Source organism: Jaculus jaculus, chromosome 5, assembly GCF_020740685.1.
Source record: "Jaculus jaculus isolate mJacJac1 chromosome 5, mJacJac1.mat.Y.cur, whole genome shotgun sequence".
Lineage (NCBI taxonomy): Eukaryota > Metazoa > Chordata > Mammalia > Rodentia > Dipodidae > Jaculus > Jaculus jaculus.
The window spans coordinates 162,673,026-162,693,612 of record NC_059106.1 but is presented as its reverse complement, the minus strand read 5'-3'; the positions used below and the strand labels follow the sequence as shown (position 1 = coordinate 162,693,612).

General features: G+C 46.3%; 1 protein-coding gene across 3 annotated transcripts in view; it reads left to right on the top strand.

The window, feature by feature from the left end:
* Erg (ETS transcription factor ERG) overlaps positions 1–20,587 on the top strand; it is a 257,702-nt gene that overhangs the window by 135,020 nt on the left and 102,095 nt on the right. Inside the window, exon 1 of one of the 3 annotated variants that reach the window (XM_004654483.2) lies at positions 9,728–9,857. The exons of 1 other annotated variant lie outside the window; for it this stretch is intronic. In XM_004654483.2, coding sequence (XP_004654540.1) covers positions 9,840–9,857 — 18 coding nt within the window. In that variant the 5' untranslated portion in view covers positions 9,728–9,839. Of the gene's footprint in view, positions 1–9,727; positions 9,858–17,524; positions 17,549–20,587 lie in introns of those variants that run through there. One more of the 3 variants, XM_045150262.1, reaches the window with a different exon arrangement.

The following is a 20,587-nucleotide window of genomic DNA, read 5'->3' as shown; positions in this document are numbered from 1 at the left end:
TTGTTTATTTTTATTTATTTATTTGAGAGCAACAGACAGAAGAAAAGAGAGAGAGAGAGAGGGAGAATGGGTGTGCCAGGGCCTCCAGCCACTGCAAACGAACTCCAGATGCATGTGCCCCCTTGTGCATCTGGCTAACGTGGGTCCTGAGGAATGGAGCCTTGAACTGGGGTCCTTAGGCTTCATAGGCAAGCGCTTAACCACTAAGCCATCTCTCCAGCCCCGACAGCAGGTATTTTAAGTACAAGCGAGGCAGAAGGAACAAGGCTTAAGAGTGGCTGCATTTTTGGCAAATGTGCCAAGGACTTGCATTCTATTCACGCTTTGGTAGCCTGAAGGTTTGAAAGTCAGTGGAGTTGCATAACAGGATCAGTAGGCTCTTATTCAGGAAAACCACCAAATGTAGTTGTTTTTTTATTTATTTTTTATCATTATTTTTTTCAAACAGGGTCTCATGTAACCCAGATTGGTCTTGAAGCCACTCTTTAGCTGAGCTGACCTTGACCTCCTGATGACAAGCGTGTGCCACCACTTCTTAGCGGTTAACGTAACACCGTTTGACCAGTGATGTGTAGGGCTGGGGGGATGACTCAGTGAAAACACTTGCTACACAAGAGTGGCCCCCCAAGTGGAACCCACGTGAGGCCAGACTCAGTGGTGAGCTAGTCGGGAGACAGAGAGAGCGGAATCGCCGGGAGCTCATGTCATGGACTCTCCTGGCATATACAATATAGAGCAGAAAAGAGGCCCACCTCGAACATGGTGGGAGGCAAGGACTGTCAACTGAGTCTGTCCACGTGCAGGCCAGGGCAGTACACACGCACACACATACACACGTGCACCACGCCGCACATACGATAAGCGATACATTAAAGCGCTACCAAGTATCACCCGCACTCCTCCCACATCATTCAGCTGTGGAGAGAGCTTGATAGGGTCTGAGTTGAGTCGAGTTTTGATTCCAGAAGCAGCCTGGTGTGCGCGGTGAGCAGAGGCACCCGGAGCGCCCCTGTTCACTTGTCACAGCGTGTCCTGGCAGTGCGCAGCCACGTGAACACTGTGAGGTGGATAATGTGGGGCTCTGGGCTCCAGGACGGAGCAGAGCCACGTGCGGGGCTCCACCTCCATGCCCGTACCCATGAGTGTAACTGATCTTTCCTTCCCAGATGCACGCATTGCCTTTCGTTTTGTAACAATGGACAATCGAAAGCTGTCAAATTTTCAGCATTATGGTTGTCGTGTTCTAAGGTCAGTAGACTGAAAATTCAGCACCTTTATGGGATAAGAACAGCAATTCCAGGCATTGAAATCAAGTGGTTTTTTTTTTTCCCCCCCCTTGGTGTGCCTTTTAGAGGGGCATGTAGCGCCCTCTAGTGTCAAGGATTCAAGCAGTTCAAAGGGAGGTCTGCAAGGTCACCTCTGGACTCCTGCCTTGCAGATAGAGCAGCTTCTTGAGCAGTAGGGGATTTTCCTGCAACTCTTAAGGCAGCCGGATTTCCTTAACTACAAATAAAGGGTAAGGTAGCATTCACTGGAGGGGTACCATAGGAGCAGCATGGTTTTTCCCTAGCAGTCTCATTGTCAGTACGTTCAGCAAGAGTATTTCAGGTGAACTTGAACTCCACACCTTTCTTAAAACTTGTGTTGAGGGCTGGAGAGATGGCGAAGTGGTTAAAGGTACTTGTTTGAGAAGCCGATCAGTGATCTGAGCTCTATCCTCCGTGACCATGCGAAACTGGACACAGAGAGGCACACGGGTCTGTGAGAGGCAGATCCAGGGGAATATAGAGTTCGTGAGGGGTACCCGCAAGAGACTGTCTAAAGAACATGGAAGGAGAGGAGAGAAGCACCCCTGGGTGTCCTCAGACCTCTACACACATGCCGTGGCATGCGTGCCTGCCCCATGCACACATACACATGCAAATAGATACTAAAATACAATAGCACGCCGAGACAGGGCTGGAGAGATGGTTCAGTGGGGGACGTTCTTGCCTCACAAGCATGAAGAGTTCAATCCCCAGGACCCACATGAAAATTCTGGGTGTGGTGAGGCATGCCTGTACCCCGTACGCCTGAGAGGTAGAGACAGGGGCATGCTGAGGCCTTGCTGGCCCAGCCAGTCAAGTCTGGCAAACTGCGGCCCCGTGAGAGTTCTCGTTTCAAAAAGAGGTGCACAGCCCTCCTAGGGGTGACACCGTGGTTGTCCTCCGGCCTCTAGATGATGTGCACACATGTGTATATGCAAGCCCCACACATGTTCTCTCTCTCTCTCTCTCTCTCTCTCACACACACACACACACACACACACACAATTACAAAAACAAAGATACGCTCTGAGATGTGATCTGTTTTGGGCTCAAATGGCAACGGATTACTTCAGTCTAATTCAGTCATTGGCGTAAGTGGGGTTAAATAAACCTTCGTGAAGATAACCTGGGAGAGGACTGGTCCATCTGGATTCCAGCCGCACCCCGAGGCTCTCCAGGACTTACAGTGGCAGATGACAAAGATGGGGAGACTGCAGAGAGGTGGACGGCGAGGGGTCATCAGGGGACAACAGCTGCTTGCACAGGGTGACCAGCTCAGTATTTCCTGAAGTCCATGGGTCACTTGCTGACACTTGAGAAAATGTAAATGAGTTTATGACAAATATTTTCTTCTTCCTTGACTTCATTCCTAATTCCAGTTGTGATATAAATACATTAGTATGTGACTGAGCAAACCTAATGATATCAAAGTAAATAAAGTCCATCACAACTTAGGGCAAAGCGATGTTTTTGTTTTTCAAGGTAGGGTCTCACTCCAGCCCAGGCTGACTTGGAATTAACTGTGTAGTCTCAGGGTGGCCTCAGACTCATGGCGATCCATCTACCTCTGCCTCGCCAGTGCTGGGATTAAAGGCGTGCGCCACCACGCCCGGCTCAAAGCAATGTATAAAAGGCAGGAGGCGCAGTGGTATGCAGATACCTCTGTAGTTTTCCATCAGTTTTGGATTATTATAGTGCTATTTGTCACCATTATTTAAGATGCCGTCCATATTTTCTTTCTTTTTTTTTTAAAAATTTTTATTAACATTTTCCATGATTATAAAATATATCCCATGGTAATTCCCTCCCGTCCATATTTTCTTTAAAACATAATTTACAAAATAATTATAGATCAATGAGTGGTGACGTCCAGTATTTGATAAGAGAGATAAATATGTATTTTTTAAAAATCATTTAAAATTTTGATATATGATTGAAATCCAAGTTAATATAACTTCAGCCACATCGCTTCTCAGGATGGCAAAGGACACGAGAGGGACAGTGCCTGTGACAGGATCCTGTAGTTCTGGCAAGGGCGGAGCCAGGTCACGGCCCCCAGGCAGGGTGGACAGATGCCTTTGCATGGCCTCAAATTGTATATCCTTTGGACAGACCAGGCCTCAAAGTGACCAGCAGCAAAATCGTGTCTGTACATAATATCCATGCTCATTAGACAGCTTTGTGGGTAAAAAGCTTGACGTGCAGTTTGTTGTTCACATTGTGTATATGTAATTCCGATAATTCAGAAATTCCTTTAAGTTAACTATTGTGTCAAAGCAATTACCTCCCCTTTTAGTTTTTTTGTTGTTGTTGTTTTGTTTTATTTTGTCTGTTTGTTTTTAAGATAAGGTCTTGCTGTAGCCCAGGCTGACCTGGAATTCACTCTGTAGTCTCAGGGTGGCCTTGAACTCACAGCGATCCTCCTACCTCTGCTTCCCAAGTGCTGGGATTAAAGGCGTGCACCACCATGTCTGGCAGCCTTTTAGGTTTTTTTTTTTTTTGTTTTTTTTTTTAATCAGGAATAATGAATTGATAACAGTTTTAACTTTCCTGCATCTCCCAGGCATGTGGTGATGCGGAGCTGCGGAGCCGAGGAGAAAGAACCAAGCTGGCGCAAACGTGCGAATGGCGGCGTACTTGCGAAATCGTATTTATGGAAAGTGTTGCTTCACTTGGGCCCGTAGATCTGAGCTGCTGGTGGTGGGGGGGGGGGGGTGCTCAGAATGAAGGAAATTGCGACGGCGTGTTGAGAAGTTGAGGATTTAGTATGTGACAACAATTTCCTCACTTTAGATGGGTTTAAATCAACCAAGAGGCTGAAGGATATGTTAAACACTTAGAGAAAGTGTTGAAGCCAATCGTTTTAAAAATCGCAGTGGAGCCATTTCTTAAGGAGTGACTGGAGGATACGGTGCGTGTGCACATCCACGCCTGCATGCACAAAGCTTCCCCGGAGCGCAGGACGCCGTGTCTGCAAGAGGCGCCCTTAACCCGTGTGGGATGGGCGACCTTGAAGCCCAGAGCGCCTTCCACTGCTTGTGTTCTCTGGCGAAGCCTCCAACTGACACAGACGGAAAAGTTCCACTGTGTGGTGTAGTTTTCCATTGTGGGGCAGCTCCCGTTGCCTGATTCTTATCTATGGTCTCAGGCGCTTCCCTGGCAGCAGTCCTCGGGACATCTTGCGGGGGCCCTCATGAATAATCCAAACAGTATGCACTTTAAGATTCATATGTCATCTTAGGGACAATGTACAGCATTTTTGTCCCATTGTTTTGCCCTTAAAAACCCTCTGCCTCTTTCATGGGTGGGCTCTAGCCTCTGCAGTTTTGTGTGGGTGGAATTCGGCTCTGCTGACAAGGGGCTTCCGGAACGTGAAGACACCAGTGAGGAGCAGAGAGTCCTGTCATCCTGGCTTCCCCGGTGCCCACCAGAGCCCTTGGTGTGGGAAAGACAGGTCATCGGTGCTGATCGGGGACAGATTCATGTTCAACAGGTGACCACCACAAAGTACGGCGGTGTCTTCTCAACCTTCCTAATAATATTAATCAAAAAGAGCGATGCTGTTTTGGCTGCAGGCACTTAGAAAGGAACAAATACTTTCATATACACTCAGGCAAGGGTCTGGCGACCATGGGTATCAAGTGTCACCTGTTCTGTGGAACATGCTTGCATTCTTCAGGCATTTGCAAAGATGGAATATTGGAAATATATGTGTGTGTGTGTGTGTGTGTGTATGTGTGTATGCAAAGGCATCTGTCCACCCCGCTTGGGGGCCGTGACCTGGCTCCACCCTTGCCAGAACTACAGGATCCTGTCACAGGCACTGTACCTCTCATAATATATACACACACACATATACATACATACATATATATATATCGGCACTTTCCTGAGAAGCCTGAGCACCAAGGTTTGATTCCCTAATAGCCAGATGTACAAGGTGGCACATGTGTCTGGAGTTCATGTGCAGTGCCTGGAGATCCTGGCACACCCATTCTCTCTCTCTCTCTTTTTCTTTAGCTCTATCTGCTTCTCTCTCAAATAAATTAATAAATAAAATTTAAATATAATAAAATGGGCTGGAGAGATGGCTTAGTGGTTAAGGCACTTGCCTGTAAAGCCAAAGGATCTAGGTTCTATTTCCCAGAACCCACATAAGCCATACGAAGGTGGAACATGCATCCGGAGTTTATTTGTGGTGGCTGAAGGTCCTAGCTTGCCCAATCTCTCTCTCTCTCTCAAATAAATAGTCTTTTCTTAAGTACAATAAAACAAAGAAGAAAGAGGAAAGACTAGAAAAGATCCTCCATTGGTATTGTAGGGTATAGTTAGCTGCTATTTCTGTTTTTGCCTTTCCCTTTTTGGCACAATATCTGTGAAAATTCTCCTTAATGAGGTGATTTTCCACATTGCAGGTAGCGTGTGAGACCGGTTCCCGTCCCTGAGTGTTCACTGACACATGCCTCCCTGCGCCGTTTGCAGGGTTCTGAGCACTCTACTGTGTGGGGATCATAGAGAACTGGGTCATGGTTCCATTAGTTTTTGCTGCAGTCACGCATCATTTTGGGAACCATACTGATTTCCTGCAATGTTGCATAGAGAGAGGTTCAGAGAGAATAAGGGTGAGACCATCAGAAAATAGGAAAATGGAGTTTCGGGACAAATAAATGTGGTGCTTCTTTTGTTATTCTGTATGGTTTTATATTTCACATCATGTGCATTTTAGAGAGAGAGAGAGAGAGAGAGAGAGAGAGAGAGAGAGAGAGAGAGAGAGTTTGGATGGAGATGAGCGTGTGTGTTTATGGGCATGGCTGCCATGGCACAGAGGTGGTGGAGACCCGAGGATGGCCTTGGGGCATTTGTCCTCCCCTTCCACCCGGCCTGAGGCTGGGTCTTTCTTGTTTTCACAGCTCTGTGTGCACCAGTCTAGTTGGCTTTTCTAGCTGCCACTCTCCTGGCTCCACCTTCAATTGCTGTACACACATGTGCCACTTTGCGTCCAGCTTTACATGGGTGCTGGGGAATCAAAATTGGGCAGGCAGGCTTGCAAGCAACTGCATTTAACTACTGAGTCATACCCCCAGACCCTACTGGAGAGAGAGAGAGAAGAGGGAGAGAGTGAAAATGGGCTCACCAGTGCCTCCTGCCACCGCACAAGAAATCCCAACACGTGCACCACCTTGTGCACCTGCCTTTAGGTGGTGAGGAATAGAACTTGGCTCCTTAGGCTTTGCAGGCAAGTGTCTTAACTGCTGAGTCATTTCTCCACCACCCCCATTTCATTTATTATTTGGAGCAAACTAAAAACAGACTTATTTGAGGGCTTTGCTAAATTCATAAGTATTGGATTCATTACAGAATCCTGAAGTGTTGTTATACACTGTCATTGCGGGGGCGGGGGGGGGGGGGAACGGCATCCTGAAGAGGTTACCTGTCCTGCCAGGCTTATGGGAAGATCATCCCTGGCAGCTGTCAGATTGCCCTACTTAGATCTGCCTGGTGAACTAGAGTGGGTAGCGCCCTGCATACAGCATCAAGGTGGAAAGGCAGCCCCCGTTCCTTAGAATGCTGGCTAGTTAGGATCCTCTATTTAATGGCACGGATTCATGGGGGTGGGAGGAGGAAGTGAGCTCTCCATCTTCAGATAACTCCCCTCTGGGATGAAGTTTGGGAGGTGACACTATGATATTGTAATTAATAGGTGTGCTTTATGCGACCACAAACCGATCAGAGTTTAGGGGAAAATACCACAAATATTTATATTCAGTATTTGGATTCAGCGCAGATAATGTTATGTTTGATGTTAGGAATCCATTTCTTATAAGATCTGAATGAGGAAGATATGCCTTTTTTCAAATTTTTAAATAGGATTTATTAGTCGCAGTGCCCAAGTTAACCTTTTATTTGATGCCCTTTTAATACTTTTGTGTATTTTTGAAATTGGGTGCATTGAGAGGTATGGGTAGGCTCTTCAGGAAAGACCAAACAATAGCATCTGGTTTCTTTTGGTAAGTATCCAAAAGGAGCAGTTAGTTTCTAATAAAGCAATATTTTATTACCCAGCAAAGGATATATATCTTGCACATAAATATTGGGAGCAAGGGGAGAGGGAAGGAGAGAGAGAAAAGTAAATTGTGGGAATTGCCAACAATTAGAGAAAACTGGGTAAAAGATGTTCATTTTAGAGAGAGAGATTTTTGCATTGTAACTTTCCTGTAAGTTTTGAATTATAGTTTCACTATTGACTCTGATTGGATTAGGTAAGATCTATAGAATCCAGGGAGTTATTTCTCTCCAGGGATGTTGGCTTCACTGCTGCACAGGCAGAGATCAGGATGGGCTGAGGAGGCAGTTCCACATCTTAGTTTCTTCCATGGCTCTTTTGTTAGTAAAGGATTTAGCTTATTTAAAAGTCCCTGTTCAGGGCTGGAGAGATGGCTTAGCGGTTAAGCGCTTGCCTGTGAAGCCTAAGGACCCCGGTTCGAGGCTTGGTTCCCAGGTCCCATGTTAGCCAGATGCACAAGGGGGCGCACGCGTCTGGAGTTCGTCTGCAGAGGCTGGAAGCCCTGGCGCACCCATTCTCTCTCTCTCCCTCTATCTGTCTTTCTCTCTGTGTCTGTTGCTCTCAAATAAACAAATAAATAATTTAATAAATAAATTAATTAATTAAAAAAGTCCTGTTCAGTAAATCCATATCATGGTGCTTCTTACTGTAAAGGATCACTGTTAGCATTGAACTGGATTCTTCTTAAGAGAAACCAAACTTAAGAAACCTCTGTGGAGCTAGAGGTGTGTGTGTGTGTGTGTGTGTGTGTGTGTGTGTGTGTGTGTGTGTGTGGTGTATGTTGTTTCTTTTTCTCAATACTTTTGAATTCTAGTGGAAGCTGCCCAGATAAAACAACTTGGGACTTTGAAAATTTTAGGGGAAACACAGTTTTAATCAGCCTACCATCTTATTCATTGTTCAGAGATGAAAAGAGACGGAAATTAACATCCCCTCAAAATCTAGGTGCTGGGAATCCATCAGGTTCCAACTTCTCTGCAGAAAATAGTTTTTTATAGTGTAGTTACAAACTTTCTTGAGTTTTTACTTTCTTCTTCCTCTCTCTCTCTCTGCTTGTCTCTCTTTCTCTGCAATTCTGGGGTTTGAACCCATAGCCTCGCTGAAGCTGGGCAAGTGCTGTGACACTGAGCTACATATCCAGCCCCTCTCCTTCTCTTTATCCCTGTCTCTTCTTCCTCTTCCCCACTCTCTCCTTCCTCCTTATCTTCCCCTTTCTCTTCCTTCTTCCAAGGCATTGAGGTAGACTGGGGAGGGTGCTAAGAGACAGAGAAAAGGGGCTGGTGTGTGGAACCTTGACATAGCTGGTCTGAAACCTGAATGAACTCAGTTAGCTTTAGGTTCACTACTGAAGCCACAGACTGCCTGTGCCTCGGGTTCTGGCCTATTGTGTGTCCCTAGGTCCCTTTGGGACCACACCTCTTTACTGGTCCAACTTAGTGTAGTTAGATTCAAAGCAAAATGTTGTTTCTTCCAGAGAACAAGTAATTTCCTGAAAATGAGTAATTAGAGGGCTGCAGTCCTCTAAGGAATGTTCAGGCCTGTGTTAGCTGCACTTCCTTTGAGAGGAAAACAGACGTGTGGCCCTGAACTTGACTCAGGTTTTGTGCCCTGAGAGTTCTGTTGGGACGGGTGGTTTGGGGCAGTACATCAGAGCAGGACTGGCCTGGTGTCATTCTAAAATGTTCGTAGACATTTTAAGTGTTAGGCCCTTAAATAGATGTTTGAAAACAACCCTTTCACAGGTTGGCACCTTTAACAAAAAAAAAAAAAAATTTTTTTCTTGAATATTTTGAGTCTAGCGCTGACATTTCTAACTCTTTTCTTGGGGAGAATTGTGGACTGCTTGAGCTTGGCAGGAGACGCGAGGCCATCTAGGAACACTGGATTGGACCAGGAAATAGACTCACATTGGTGAAAATCAGCCAGTGAATGGCCATTGCTCAGCAGGACCACAGAGTTAGATGACACCAGTCCCCTTCAGGGGAATAGCACTCCTGTCCTTTGTTCTGGCTGGGTGGCACTTCTGGGGAGGTGTGAGCTTTTGGCACCCGAGCTGTGGGTGCCCTCAGCACCTCCCATGTGGGGTCCACCACATCTGTATCCTGCCTCCGTCTGGTGCAGCCTGTCACCCAGAACCACACGGGTCACACCTGCTGTGACAGACCCAGTCCCAAGCAATTGATGCTTTTTTTTTTTTAAATTAAAAAAAAAAATCTCCTGGCTGCATATCATGAAGCAAAACAACATTGTTTTCAGGGTCTCTTATCTCTCCACTCCCAAATATCCTGTTTCTTTGGGCTGGGCAGCCAGGACCAATAGAAACCTCTTCCTGCCATTGGCTGACTTCATTTCCCAGTCTTAGCACAATCTCATCCGCTCTAAACAACCTCATCAAAACTACTTTCTGGTCAGAGAGAAGCAATAATTATTATTAACATTTATTAACGATCAATAAACTTGATTGCAATATGGCCAGCACTATTAAGGTAAGGAGAGGGTTCCTCTACATTTGACAGAATCTTGTTCTTGTTCCTGGCTTCCTTTATCAAGGCAGATAAGTTAGGGTTGGGCAACACCCCCCTACCACAATAGAGGACAACAAGATTTCCTTTGCGCTGCCTAGTAAATTTCCTTTTTCCTACTCCAACCATCCGCAAGGCTTAAAAACTTCAAACTCAGAAAAAAAAAATTGGGGTTTCTAAATTCACCGTTGAGTGCCGTGGATTACCTTTAAGGCAAAGGGCTGTTTTCGGAGCGCCTCTGCTTCTGAATTTTCAGGTTCTTTACCTATCCCTGATGGTGGCGCCTGGACGTGGGTCTGATACGAAGCAGCAGAACAGAGAGATTGGAGGGCAGGGTCCAAGGCAGACATGGGCTTGTCAGTGTTGACCGTGCGGACGTCTTCGGGGATTCCTTGGGCCTGCCAGTCAGTCCCTGTGGTGCCGAAGAGAGCAAGTGGCTGTTGGTAAAAGGACGCGCAAAAGCTGGCTTGGTTTGTGGGGTTTCTAAGCTGAGGGCTGAGCATTCTCACACCTCAGGTGGGGGTGATCAGGCCCTTTTCTATGTGTTTGTCACTAATAAAATACCTATTCCTCTGTGCACTGTAAGATCTCTTCCTTGTGATGTAGGTGGGTTTGTGGGAGTTGGAAAGCGGGTGTGGGGGGGGGGTTGTTGGTGGTGTGCTCTGGGGTTCGTAGATCCACCGTATTTTCTTGCAAATGTTTTTAGTAATAGCATGTGGAGATTAGCATGGAGACAAATCTGCATAGACAGAAAATTAAATGTGGGCTCATTGCTGAGAACGCAGCCCCTATAGAAAAAGCCATTGGTACAATCACAGCCTATGAGGTGGAGTGTCTGTTAAAATGCATGCCAGGCCACCAGGCATCTGTGGGAATGAGAAACACCATCAGCTCTGAAAGCTCATGAAAGGAAGAAAAAGAGCATGCAAATTAGTTGTGTGTCTGAAGTTTTGCTGAATAAAGAAGTGAGGGAGCGATCACTTATGTCCCTTAAGAGTTCTGGTTAAATGGGAAACTTATGGCAGTGTCTAGACTTGGGTCAAAGCGTTTAAAGGCAAGTACTGCTTCGTTTAGGCTTTTTATTATTCGAAATGCAGCGCATTCTCCTCATCCTGACTCACGAACTCTGGGAAGTGCTTTAGAGGCTCCGTTTGGTTTTCGGTTCTCAAGGTGTGCTTGGGGACGTGGTGGAGACTTGTGTGCCAAAGATCTTCCCCAAGGGGAGAGCTCACTGTCATCAGGCACTGGGGTCAGCTGAACTACAATAGGCATAGAAGGAAATTTTAAAGTCAGAGGCCTGCTTGTACTGTTCTTTCGTCGAAATGAGGAGAAGTTACTTGATGTTATAACTCAAAACGCTACCCTCTGTGTGGTGATCTTGACTCATAAACCTACCCATATTTCATAAGTAAGCCAAATGTTCTTTGTAAATCCTGAGTGGCAGTCTGGGTGGACTTTAACCCTCCCCAGGCCAGTGTGTTTAAGTGCATGGGAGGAACAGACTGCCCTGTAGAATGTGGGGTACGTGTTACAAGACACAAAAAAAGTGTGTTAATACTGTTTAGTTTAAGCTATGAGCTTATGAACTTAGGAGGTTGATTTTAAAGTTTGAATGCGTTGTTATTCTCTGGATACACTTCTGGGAAATTGTTTGCTCTCATATTGGATGCTATGCATGAGCCAGTGTTGCATTTACGTGTATATTGTATGCCTACTCAAGGGCTTAAATGATTTTGAAAAAAAAATTATTTTCTTGGTGATGGTGGTACTGGATCTTGAACCCGGGACCTTGAGCATGCCAGGCTAGTGTCTTACCTCTGAGCCATGCCCTAAGCCTTTTGTGTGAACTCTTCAAAGCCTCCCGTTAAAACAGCCCCTCTTCATAGGTGACTTCCTTGAAGACCTGCTTCTGCGGGGCTTCCCGGGCAAAGTGATGAGGTAATTTTACAGCCTCATTTATACAGTGGGAGAAGGAGACCTTGTATCTGTTGACTACTGTGTGGGGCTCATGCAGCAATCAAGTGAGCCTAGGGAAACCGATGGCCGTCCACTGAGATTAAGAAGCAGTCTCCACACGGGCAGTTATCAGCCTCCGAGGCCCTCAGTGTTCTGCTTGGGTAAATAACTCAACAAGCCCCTTAGCTCTCAGGAGGCTCCACATTCATTAAATTGCCATTCCATGTCGGCATGGGGTTCTTTTCTCCATCACCCCGCTTGGCAATTTGAAACTGGGAGCTGTGGCCTTTCAGTGGGAAGAAGTCAGGGCATTTGGGGGCTTGGTCTGATCTGTAAATGTTCCTGGGCTTTTAGGATGAGATCATAGGCTCTGATAAAAAAAAAAAAAAAAACATGCCAGGGATCAGGCTGAAGTGCCCGGGCGCAGGCAGTTCACGGATGGGCTCGGGACTTTGCCTGGTGCCTTTGCTGATGGCCACACTGAGGCCTTCCCCACAGAGCAGCATAGCTTTCATGTGAGAGTCCTGCCAGCCTGCTGCTTTCCGTGCGCTTCAGTTAGGAGTTCACATTCTGTTCTGATCTTACAACGCACGTTCACCCCATGGGAAGTCTGACAAAATCTTGATTCTCTTCGCAGCATCCCACTTTTAAATAAATGCATCCAGAGCAATACATAGACTTACAGTGGAACTATGCAGTTCTGTTGTTGGACTGTCACCTTAAGAGAACCCATGAACTCCAGGTTGCAAAGCCCTACCTAGAGTAGAATCTTTAAAATGTGTGTGGGAGGGAGGTGCCCTTGTCACCGGGGCCATGCGTAGAGGGACGTGGAGGGGGGCCAGTACAAGCAGCAGTGGCAGTGAAAGATCAGACCGGATATGGAAAGTTCCTAAGGCTCACAGCAGGCGCTCTGTGGACCGTTGCCACCACAGGTGAAGGAAATGCTTGAAAACTAGGGATAATGGGAGGAAAGTTCATCTCCACATAGCGTTGTTGATGGCTGTGATTAACGAAAATAATAGCTACAAGCACGTTCCTCATCCAGCCACTGGCTTAGGGGGTTAAGTGTGTTTTCCTTCTTGTTGCTTTGGGGAGAGATAGGGTTCTCGGACAGTGTAAGAAATATCCGGCGTGAAATGCCACAGTCCCGCTAACTGTCACATCCTAGAGCAGCTCCCCCACCCCAGCTTCTGCCCAGGCCTACGTGCTAAGGCTATTGTCCCTGGATGACTCAGAGCTTGCTCCCCACGCCTGTTCTCGGGCCCTGGCTCCCTCAGTAGATGCAGGACACTTAGGCCTTGCTCTTGCGCTCTCTCTCTCTCTCTCTCTCTCTGTCTCCCTGTGTGTCCACTAGCATCCTGTCTTATGACCTAGGCAAGCAGGCTTGAATCTGTGAGCCCTTTTTCTCATTCAATGAACTGCAGGACTACCATGCTCTGATGATATTCCAGAAACAGAACCCTATCTTCATTATTTTCTTTATTACCTTCATTTTTGTTATGAAAATCAGATATTTACTCTAATAAGCACCCCAAACATTGTACATGTGTTCTTGCTAATGTTTCTTAGAAAAATATACCTAAGGAAAAAATAAGTTTTTTTTTTTTTTTTTTTTCAAAAAGCAACCAACCATTCCTAATGTCCAGGAACATATGTCTTCCGCATTCAGGACTTCGGTGTGAGTTTCCCTCTGTGGGGCTTGTACCAGCATCTTGGTAACTTGGCAAAGATGTTGATTTTGTAGCTATGCCTGTGGGAATCACTGCACAGAAAAGTCCTAGAGTTTCACGAAAGTTTCTGAAACATAAAAATCTTGGTAAGGGGCTGGAGAGATGGCTTAGCGGTTAAGTGCTTGCCTATGAAGTGTAAGTTCAAGGCTCGATTCCCCAGTGGCCCACGTGAGCCAGATGCACAAGGTGGCGCATGCATCTGGAGTATGTTTGCAGTGGCTGGAGGCCCTGGTGCGGCCGTTCTGTCTCTCTGTCTATCTGTCTCTTTCCCCACCTCTCTTAAATAAATAAGTATATTTTTAAAATCTTAAGGGGCAGATGACCTCAGGACACACAGGCTGCCGTCCCCTTTCCTACTGCCCTGCCATTTTCCCTGGGTAATTTCCCATGGCCTCGCTTGGGAAGTGAAGCCCGCATCCTCTGACTCTGCCTTCTCTCTGTGTTCATAGACAGAGTGAGTGTCTGCATGGGCTGGCCTTTCATACCTGGGTAAAGGGGAGGTTGGGAGCTGGCGGGGTGCAGAGGGGCTTAGTTGGGGGCTGGTTAGTGGGTTGCTGCCACGCTCACGGCTCGCTCAGCCGGCGCTACGTAGCGCGCTGGCATCATCGATTCTGAGGCTGGGGCTCAGGCTATTGGTCAGTGGCAGTGGGGGCCCCCCCTAATGTGTCTTGGACCTGGCTAGTTAAGAGAGAGGGATCCAAGAATTCTTCACTTTTGGGTTTTCACAAGTTTTAGGGGGAGAAAACTGCCCATCTTTTTTGTCTTGTGAAATTTACAAACATAAAACATTTTCACTATAGGGAAAATGAAACCCGGTCAGAAAGCCAATTATCGATTTTCTTTTTAAATCCCGATGACCCACAGAATGTGATTATTAACATTTGGAGTGGGTTTTCCTGTTCGTATGCGCCTGTGTGTTCGTCCGCAGAGCTGATTATTCATTTTCTGGTTAACCTGAATTTTCACACATTTCTCTCCTCGCTACGTGTTGTCCCTCAGCAGAAGTTCATGTTTCCTTGTGTCCCATGTAAAGTGTCTTAATCGTTCTTGCAACCAACGCCCTGTTGTAGGAAATGGTCCCGCTTTCCTCATGTCTCCTCTCACTGACTTTATTTTTAAAATACTGTGGTTAGTATTGGTGGTCAGAAAAGGTGTCATTGGGCCAACAAATCTCCATGTTTTTAAGATATTTGGCAAACGGAATTATTTGCCAATTTTTCAAAACAGCCAGGGTGTGCTCTAACTGTCCCGCATGTCACCAGGTTGTGCTCTGATCGTCCCATGTACTAGAGTCACCACTCTCGGTTTAAAGGATGAATTTCCTTGGCTAGTTTTTTTGTTTGTTTGTTTGTTTGAGTTACAGGGTTTTGAACTCAGGGCCTTGGACATGTTAGGCAAGTGCTTCAACCCTGAGCTATGTTCCCAGCCCTAAGAAGTCCTCCCGTATCTGGTCACATCCAAGGAGCAGAGGCTCCTTCTTGCCATTCTGATAAGGAAGAATAGACACTCATTTTGATTTGTATTTGCATTAACTTTAGCATTTTGTTACCTTTTTTTCCCCTATGAACTTATTTCAGTTGTCCAGTGTGACCTCGGCTTTTTATCTTATGCATACTTTCATTCCTTGTTGGATCTAACTCGTTTCCCATATATGACCCCCTCTGACCTTGGCTGAAAACTGAGGTGTGTTTCCTAATCCAGTCTGTCCTCGGCCTCACTCTTCACTTTCTTTCCTGCCCTGATACTTCCCCTGCTGCGTTATGTAGGGTTTATATCCTTGGTATACCCATGCCATTGTACCACTTGCTGTTAGTCATTGCTGATCCACTTCTGCACAGTTAATAGTGACTGGAAAACTATAGTTCTTCAGAATTATTTTAAAAAAAATACAAAGAATTAAAGTTAAAATTCTTTGAAATCATAAAGAGAAAGCTGACAGATCAGAGCAATATAATCATTGTAAATTCCAAATGGAAGACTTAGTTCTTAAATGAGATGGACTTCGATTTTAAAAAGAATATAAAATGCCATAGCCGTAGCATCTTGCATTCCTAAGCCAGAGTAACATTATCCCAGGAGCTGCATGCCAGGTCTCGTGCCAAACCATCCCGGGAAGGCCCTGGGCACTCGCCTATTCACAGACAAGGACAGAAGACTAAGGCTATGAGATGGGTCAAGGCACTAATCTGTCTCCCCTGTTTATCATCAGTGATCTCTTTATTCTTGCTTTTCCTCATACCCAAATCTTAAATCACTCTTCAGAGAAAAAAAATTGACTTATTAAACAACATGGTAACATATGTCATACAATTGGATAGTGAATATTTTTAGAACTGGCTATTTGATGTTACGTATTCTTGTATGAAAAAAAATCCCATGAGCAGTAGTCACTTGATGCTAGTTCATTAGTCAAAATAGAGTGTTGGAAAACTCAAGAATGGAATGAAAATCTCCCAGTCTTGCATTTGCTTGGTGACAAGAATTTTTTTTGCTTCTCTCTCTTTCTTTCTTTCTTTCTTTCTTTTTTTTTTTTTTTTGAGAAGATGAAGATCAGACTGACCTAGAACTCTTGGCAACCCTCTACCCTCAGTTTTCTGATTGGCAGAATTCAGGCACGAACCATCTGGCTTAAAGGGATATATTTCTGAGCTGCTGTTTTCAGGTCCAGGGAGTTTAACCCCGGGCCTTGTGCATGCTAGGAAAACGCTTCATGACTGAGCTACATTCCCAGCCCTAAGAATTCTTTCCATATTTGGTGGCACCCAGAGGGCAGAGGCTCCGATTCTAGTCCTCAGCCCCAAGCACCAACTCCCTCCTCCTGCTTTGGGCGTCAGTAAGGGAAGCGTGGGTCAGAGTTTCCCCGCGAGGCCCTGCCGTGTCTTTCAGCAAGGTGTTCGTGAAGCGGGGCCCAGCCCGCGGCCCGGAGGAATGCGATACCGCGCTGTCCTGGACAGATAAGTGCTCAGGCTTTTAGAAAAGAAATGCTATAAGCCAAGGGAGGTTACTTGTTTCAGAGTGCCACATCAGAATCCAACCATAACACCAACGCCCGGGCTGTTACTTCAAACACTTGTTTTCTTTCTTTCTTTTCTTTTTTTTTTCAAATGCATGCCAGGCTGAGCAGATGACTCAGAGGTTAAAGGCGCTTGTCTGCAAAGCCTGAAAGCCTGGGTTTGATTCCCCAGGGCCCACATAAAGCCAGATGCAGAAAGGGGGTGGGGTGGGGTGTGCAGTTGGTGTTCGTTTTCACTGGGAAGTGGCCCTCGTGCTCCTGTATCTTTCTCTCTGTATCTTTCAAATAATAAATAAATAAATAAATAAATAAATACCAAGTTTGGGAAAAGATGACCATTTGAGCATCACGCTGAGGTCTTATAATCATGAATCAAATAGATTCATTCTGGAAGCATCCCACCTGCATGATTTACCCTCTCTTTTGCTCTCATGAAATTACAGACTAGGGCTGGAGAGATGGCTTAGTGGTTAAGCCTTTGCCTAGAAAGCCTAAGGAGCCCGGTTCAAGGCTCCGTTCCCCAGGGCCCACGTAAAGCCAGATGCAAAGGGGGCGCATGTGTCTGGAGTTCGTTTGCAGTGGCTGGAGGCCCTGGTGCGCCCATTCTCTCTCTCTCTCTCTGTCACTCTCAAATAAATAAATACAAATAAACAAACCAAAAAAACAAAAGAGAAATTACAGAGTAGCAAATAACGCTGGCGTCATGTTCTTGTTCCCCGTTTAACAACTCTGGTCACAGGTTCACTTCTGAAGAGAGGACTTTCTGCATTACACACGAATCCTGCAAAGACCATAGAACAGATGATTCATTTCCAACCCCTTTTGGTCCCAGGGACCTTATGTTTTGAATTGACTTGCACGCAAGGAGGCTCACCTTCTAGAGAGGAAGAAGAAGCTGAGGAGAAAGCGCTGTGGCATTGATTGGTCAACACAATGAGTTCGTGTCTCAATTTGAGGTAGATTTCTCAACACATTGCTCCAAGGCTGTGTGGTTTTTTACATTGAGTGGCCCTCCCAGGAGAGCGCGCGTGTGCTTGGCAATGGCCGGCGGTAAGCACGGAGGCCCCCTAGGAGAACCCAGCCCACGTCTATCTGTGCCCGGAGAGGCACTGATAGTCACAATTTTTCTTAAAATAGCCTCTGTGGGAAAGGATTGGGCTTATCGGCCCTACAGGGGAGGGAGCTACAACAGAAGCTGGTGAGGGCCAGGGGACTGCCTGGGAGGTGGTGGCGGAGCTTCAATCTAGTGCCATGGAACCTTGGTAGGAGCTTGGCTTCCCTTGGTCCCCCTACCAGTATATATTCATATAAAACGTCAGGTATCAGTGACTTTCTGAGGTTCTATCTGAACTGTTCATTCAACCAAATTATGGACTATGAACTCGTTCAACCCTATGTTCACTTTCAAAAACACAAAAAGGAACAAGATCTGCTCCCCTGGTTGCTGCATTCCAGAGAAGGCCACCCCCACCTTGTTTTCTGCACCACCTCAAGAGGAATTTGCCCATGGTAACCAAAACCTGCTCTCATTGGCTCCCTCGATATTAGAAGCGCAAACCAGTGGCAGCCAGTTTTTATACAAGCAGGTTATGGAAAAACCACACACACATGTATATATATATATTTTAAGTCTCCATCTCCAATGATGGAAAACATCTTTTTTTAGATCACATGTTTACTGCCTTGGTAAACAGTGAAATGCTGCAACAGCTATTACCTTGAGGATAAAGGGTTTGTAGACAGTTACTTCCTGCGCTCACTTCCTGCCCCGATAGGCAGCCCAACTGGAAGGCCAGCGAGGCAGGAAGGGCTCCATGCGAAGACTTCCTCCCCGTTCATGCCTGCTAGAGTCCATGCAGATTTTCTGGGGAAAACACTCAGACCCGTGACAGGCGAAGATGAGGCATTTTAACATCATCAGTCCCCATTTCTCACCCTTGGCGTTGTCTCCCGGGCACACAGGACTAGCCTCGTCGTAGCCCTAGCCTTTGAGAACCCGGGAAAGAGATTCATGGTCCCATTGAAGCCTCTCTTTGAAGTTTAAAGACCTCTTCTACGGTTGCTTGGTTTGAAGTCACCGGAGACTTTGTTGTCTTTACAAAGGCCGAGCTTACCAGGTTCGAGTCCAAAAATTTCAGCTCAGCTTGGTCTCTCTTCTGAGTTTACACCAGTTATTACGTCCCAAGGAATGCATTGTCTAGGTAGACCCTTTGAAGCCAAGCAAATAAAACCACGAGGCACAAACACGGAACAATAGAGAATCATCCATTACCCATCTACAGGATATGTCTTTAGCGACCTGTCCCTTTGTAGGGGGGAAATATATCAAGTCAACAAACAATAACAGCGAACACTACTCTAAACAAAATAAACAGCACCTGAGGCCCCTGGGCTCCCACCCTGGCACAGCCCCAGGGGATGGTGTTGACAGGCCCTGAACCTGGGAACTGCAGGTCTACTCAGGCTCAGGCCTCCTGCGGCCCGGTCAGACATCATAACCACAGTCCCAGCAGTTCTTGGGAAGCATCTCTTCCGAAGATCAGAAAACGGGCGTGGTGGCGCACCCCTTTAATCCCAGGGCTTGGGAGGCGGTGGTAGGAGGATCTCCGTGAGTTCGAGGTCACCCTGAGACTACATAGTGAATTCCAGGTCTGCCTGGGCTAGTGCGAGACACAGCCCCCCCCCCCCAAAAAAGTAACACTTGTGAGCTTTGCACAGCTGTGGAGAGGAGGCCTGTGTCCCACGCAGGACCGAGGTTCCTCCTAGGGGGTGGTGACTGCGGTGTTGAAGCAAAGACTAGAGTTGATCCAGAAGCTGTCTGATGTGGGGTAGATGGTCTAGTGTCGCCCAGGAGTGCTAGCTTATTAATATTCGCTGATGACTTTTATCTGCACAGCCATTCAGTAGACATATCTGGTGTTCGCAATGAAATAGAGTTGAAATGAGATTTTGCCAGGAGCCGTTTCCCTGTAGGGATGTTTTTGTTTACCTACCAGAGCTTTTATCTCGGAGGAGGAGTTGCTGTTGAAAATCTCGGGTGTCCTGTTTGAGAGAAGACAGTCCTCTTCCTCTGTGTGTGCCCCTAGATGTTCCCCGAATAGCCCTGTTACCTGACAGTGAAATCCCACTACGAGTTCTGCGTCTGTCATTTCGCTGGCTTTGCGGGGTCTCTACCCCGATCCCCTGAGTCTGGTTGGGTTCCCATGCACCCTGAGTCGTGGCTGTACGATGTTGGAAGGGGCCCAAGAGCACACAGGTACCTCTCTGATGAAGTGACCCTCCTATTGGGGTCCTCTCCGAAGACCGTCTTGGCCACCTGGGGATTGTTTTCTTTTTCTTTTTTTGCTTGTTTTGTTTTCTTTGCCTGCAGTGAATGAATGCAGGCTGAAAAAGACTCATGCGATGACATGCTGTTGAAAAAGCTACAGTAAAAACTTTCTTTTTGTCCTCATTTCAAAATCATTAGCATAGGGATTTAGAAAATGAATATTTAGAAAAGGTTTTTAAAACATGACCTTAGCGCTTTGGGTGTTTCAGGTTGGTTTTTTTTTTTTTCTACATGCACACAGGTAAAATCTTTAAAAGGAAGAATGCAATTTGGGGAAATGAAGCTCATTTTTTTAATAGTGACTTCCTGCTAACTTCCCTTTTTCCTAGATAGTGGACAAAAAAAAAAAAAAAAAAAACAACTGTATTTTACATGGTTCCTTTAGAAATTAAGGGCCCATGTTTCCCCCTCCCCGCAGGGCTAAGGCTAGAACCAAGTATTTAGTCAACCAGGCCACACTGCCAGACCCTTCTTAACAACCCACTTTCTCAGCTTAGAGCAGATCCAGCTGTACAATCAGCCGGTGGGGCTGTGGAGACAATGGCAGGTCCTACCTGGCCTGGCCCCGGGGGAGGTACCTTTACTCTGAAGCTTCATTTCCTCTTCTGAACAGGTTCAAGGACAGTGGCACTTGCTTTGCGGTAACGTGGCAAGGATCGAACAGTGG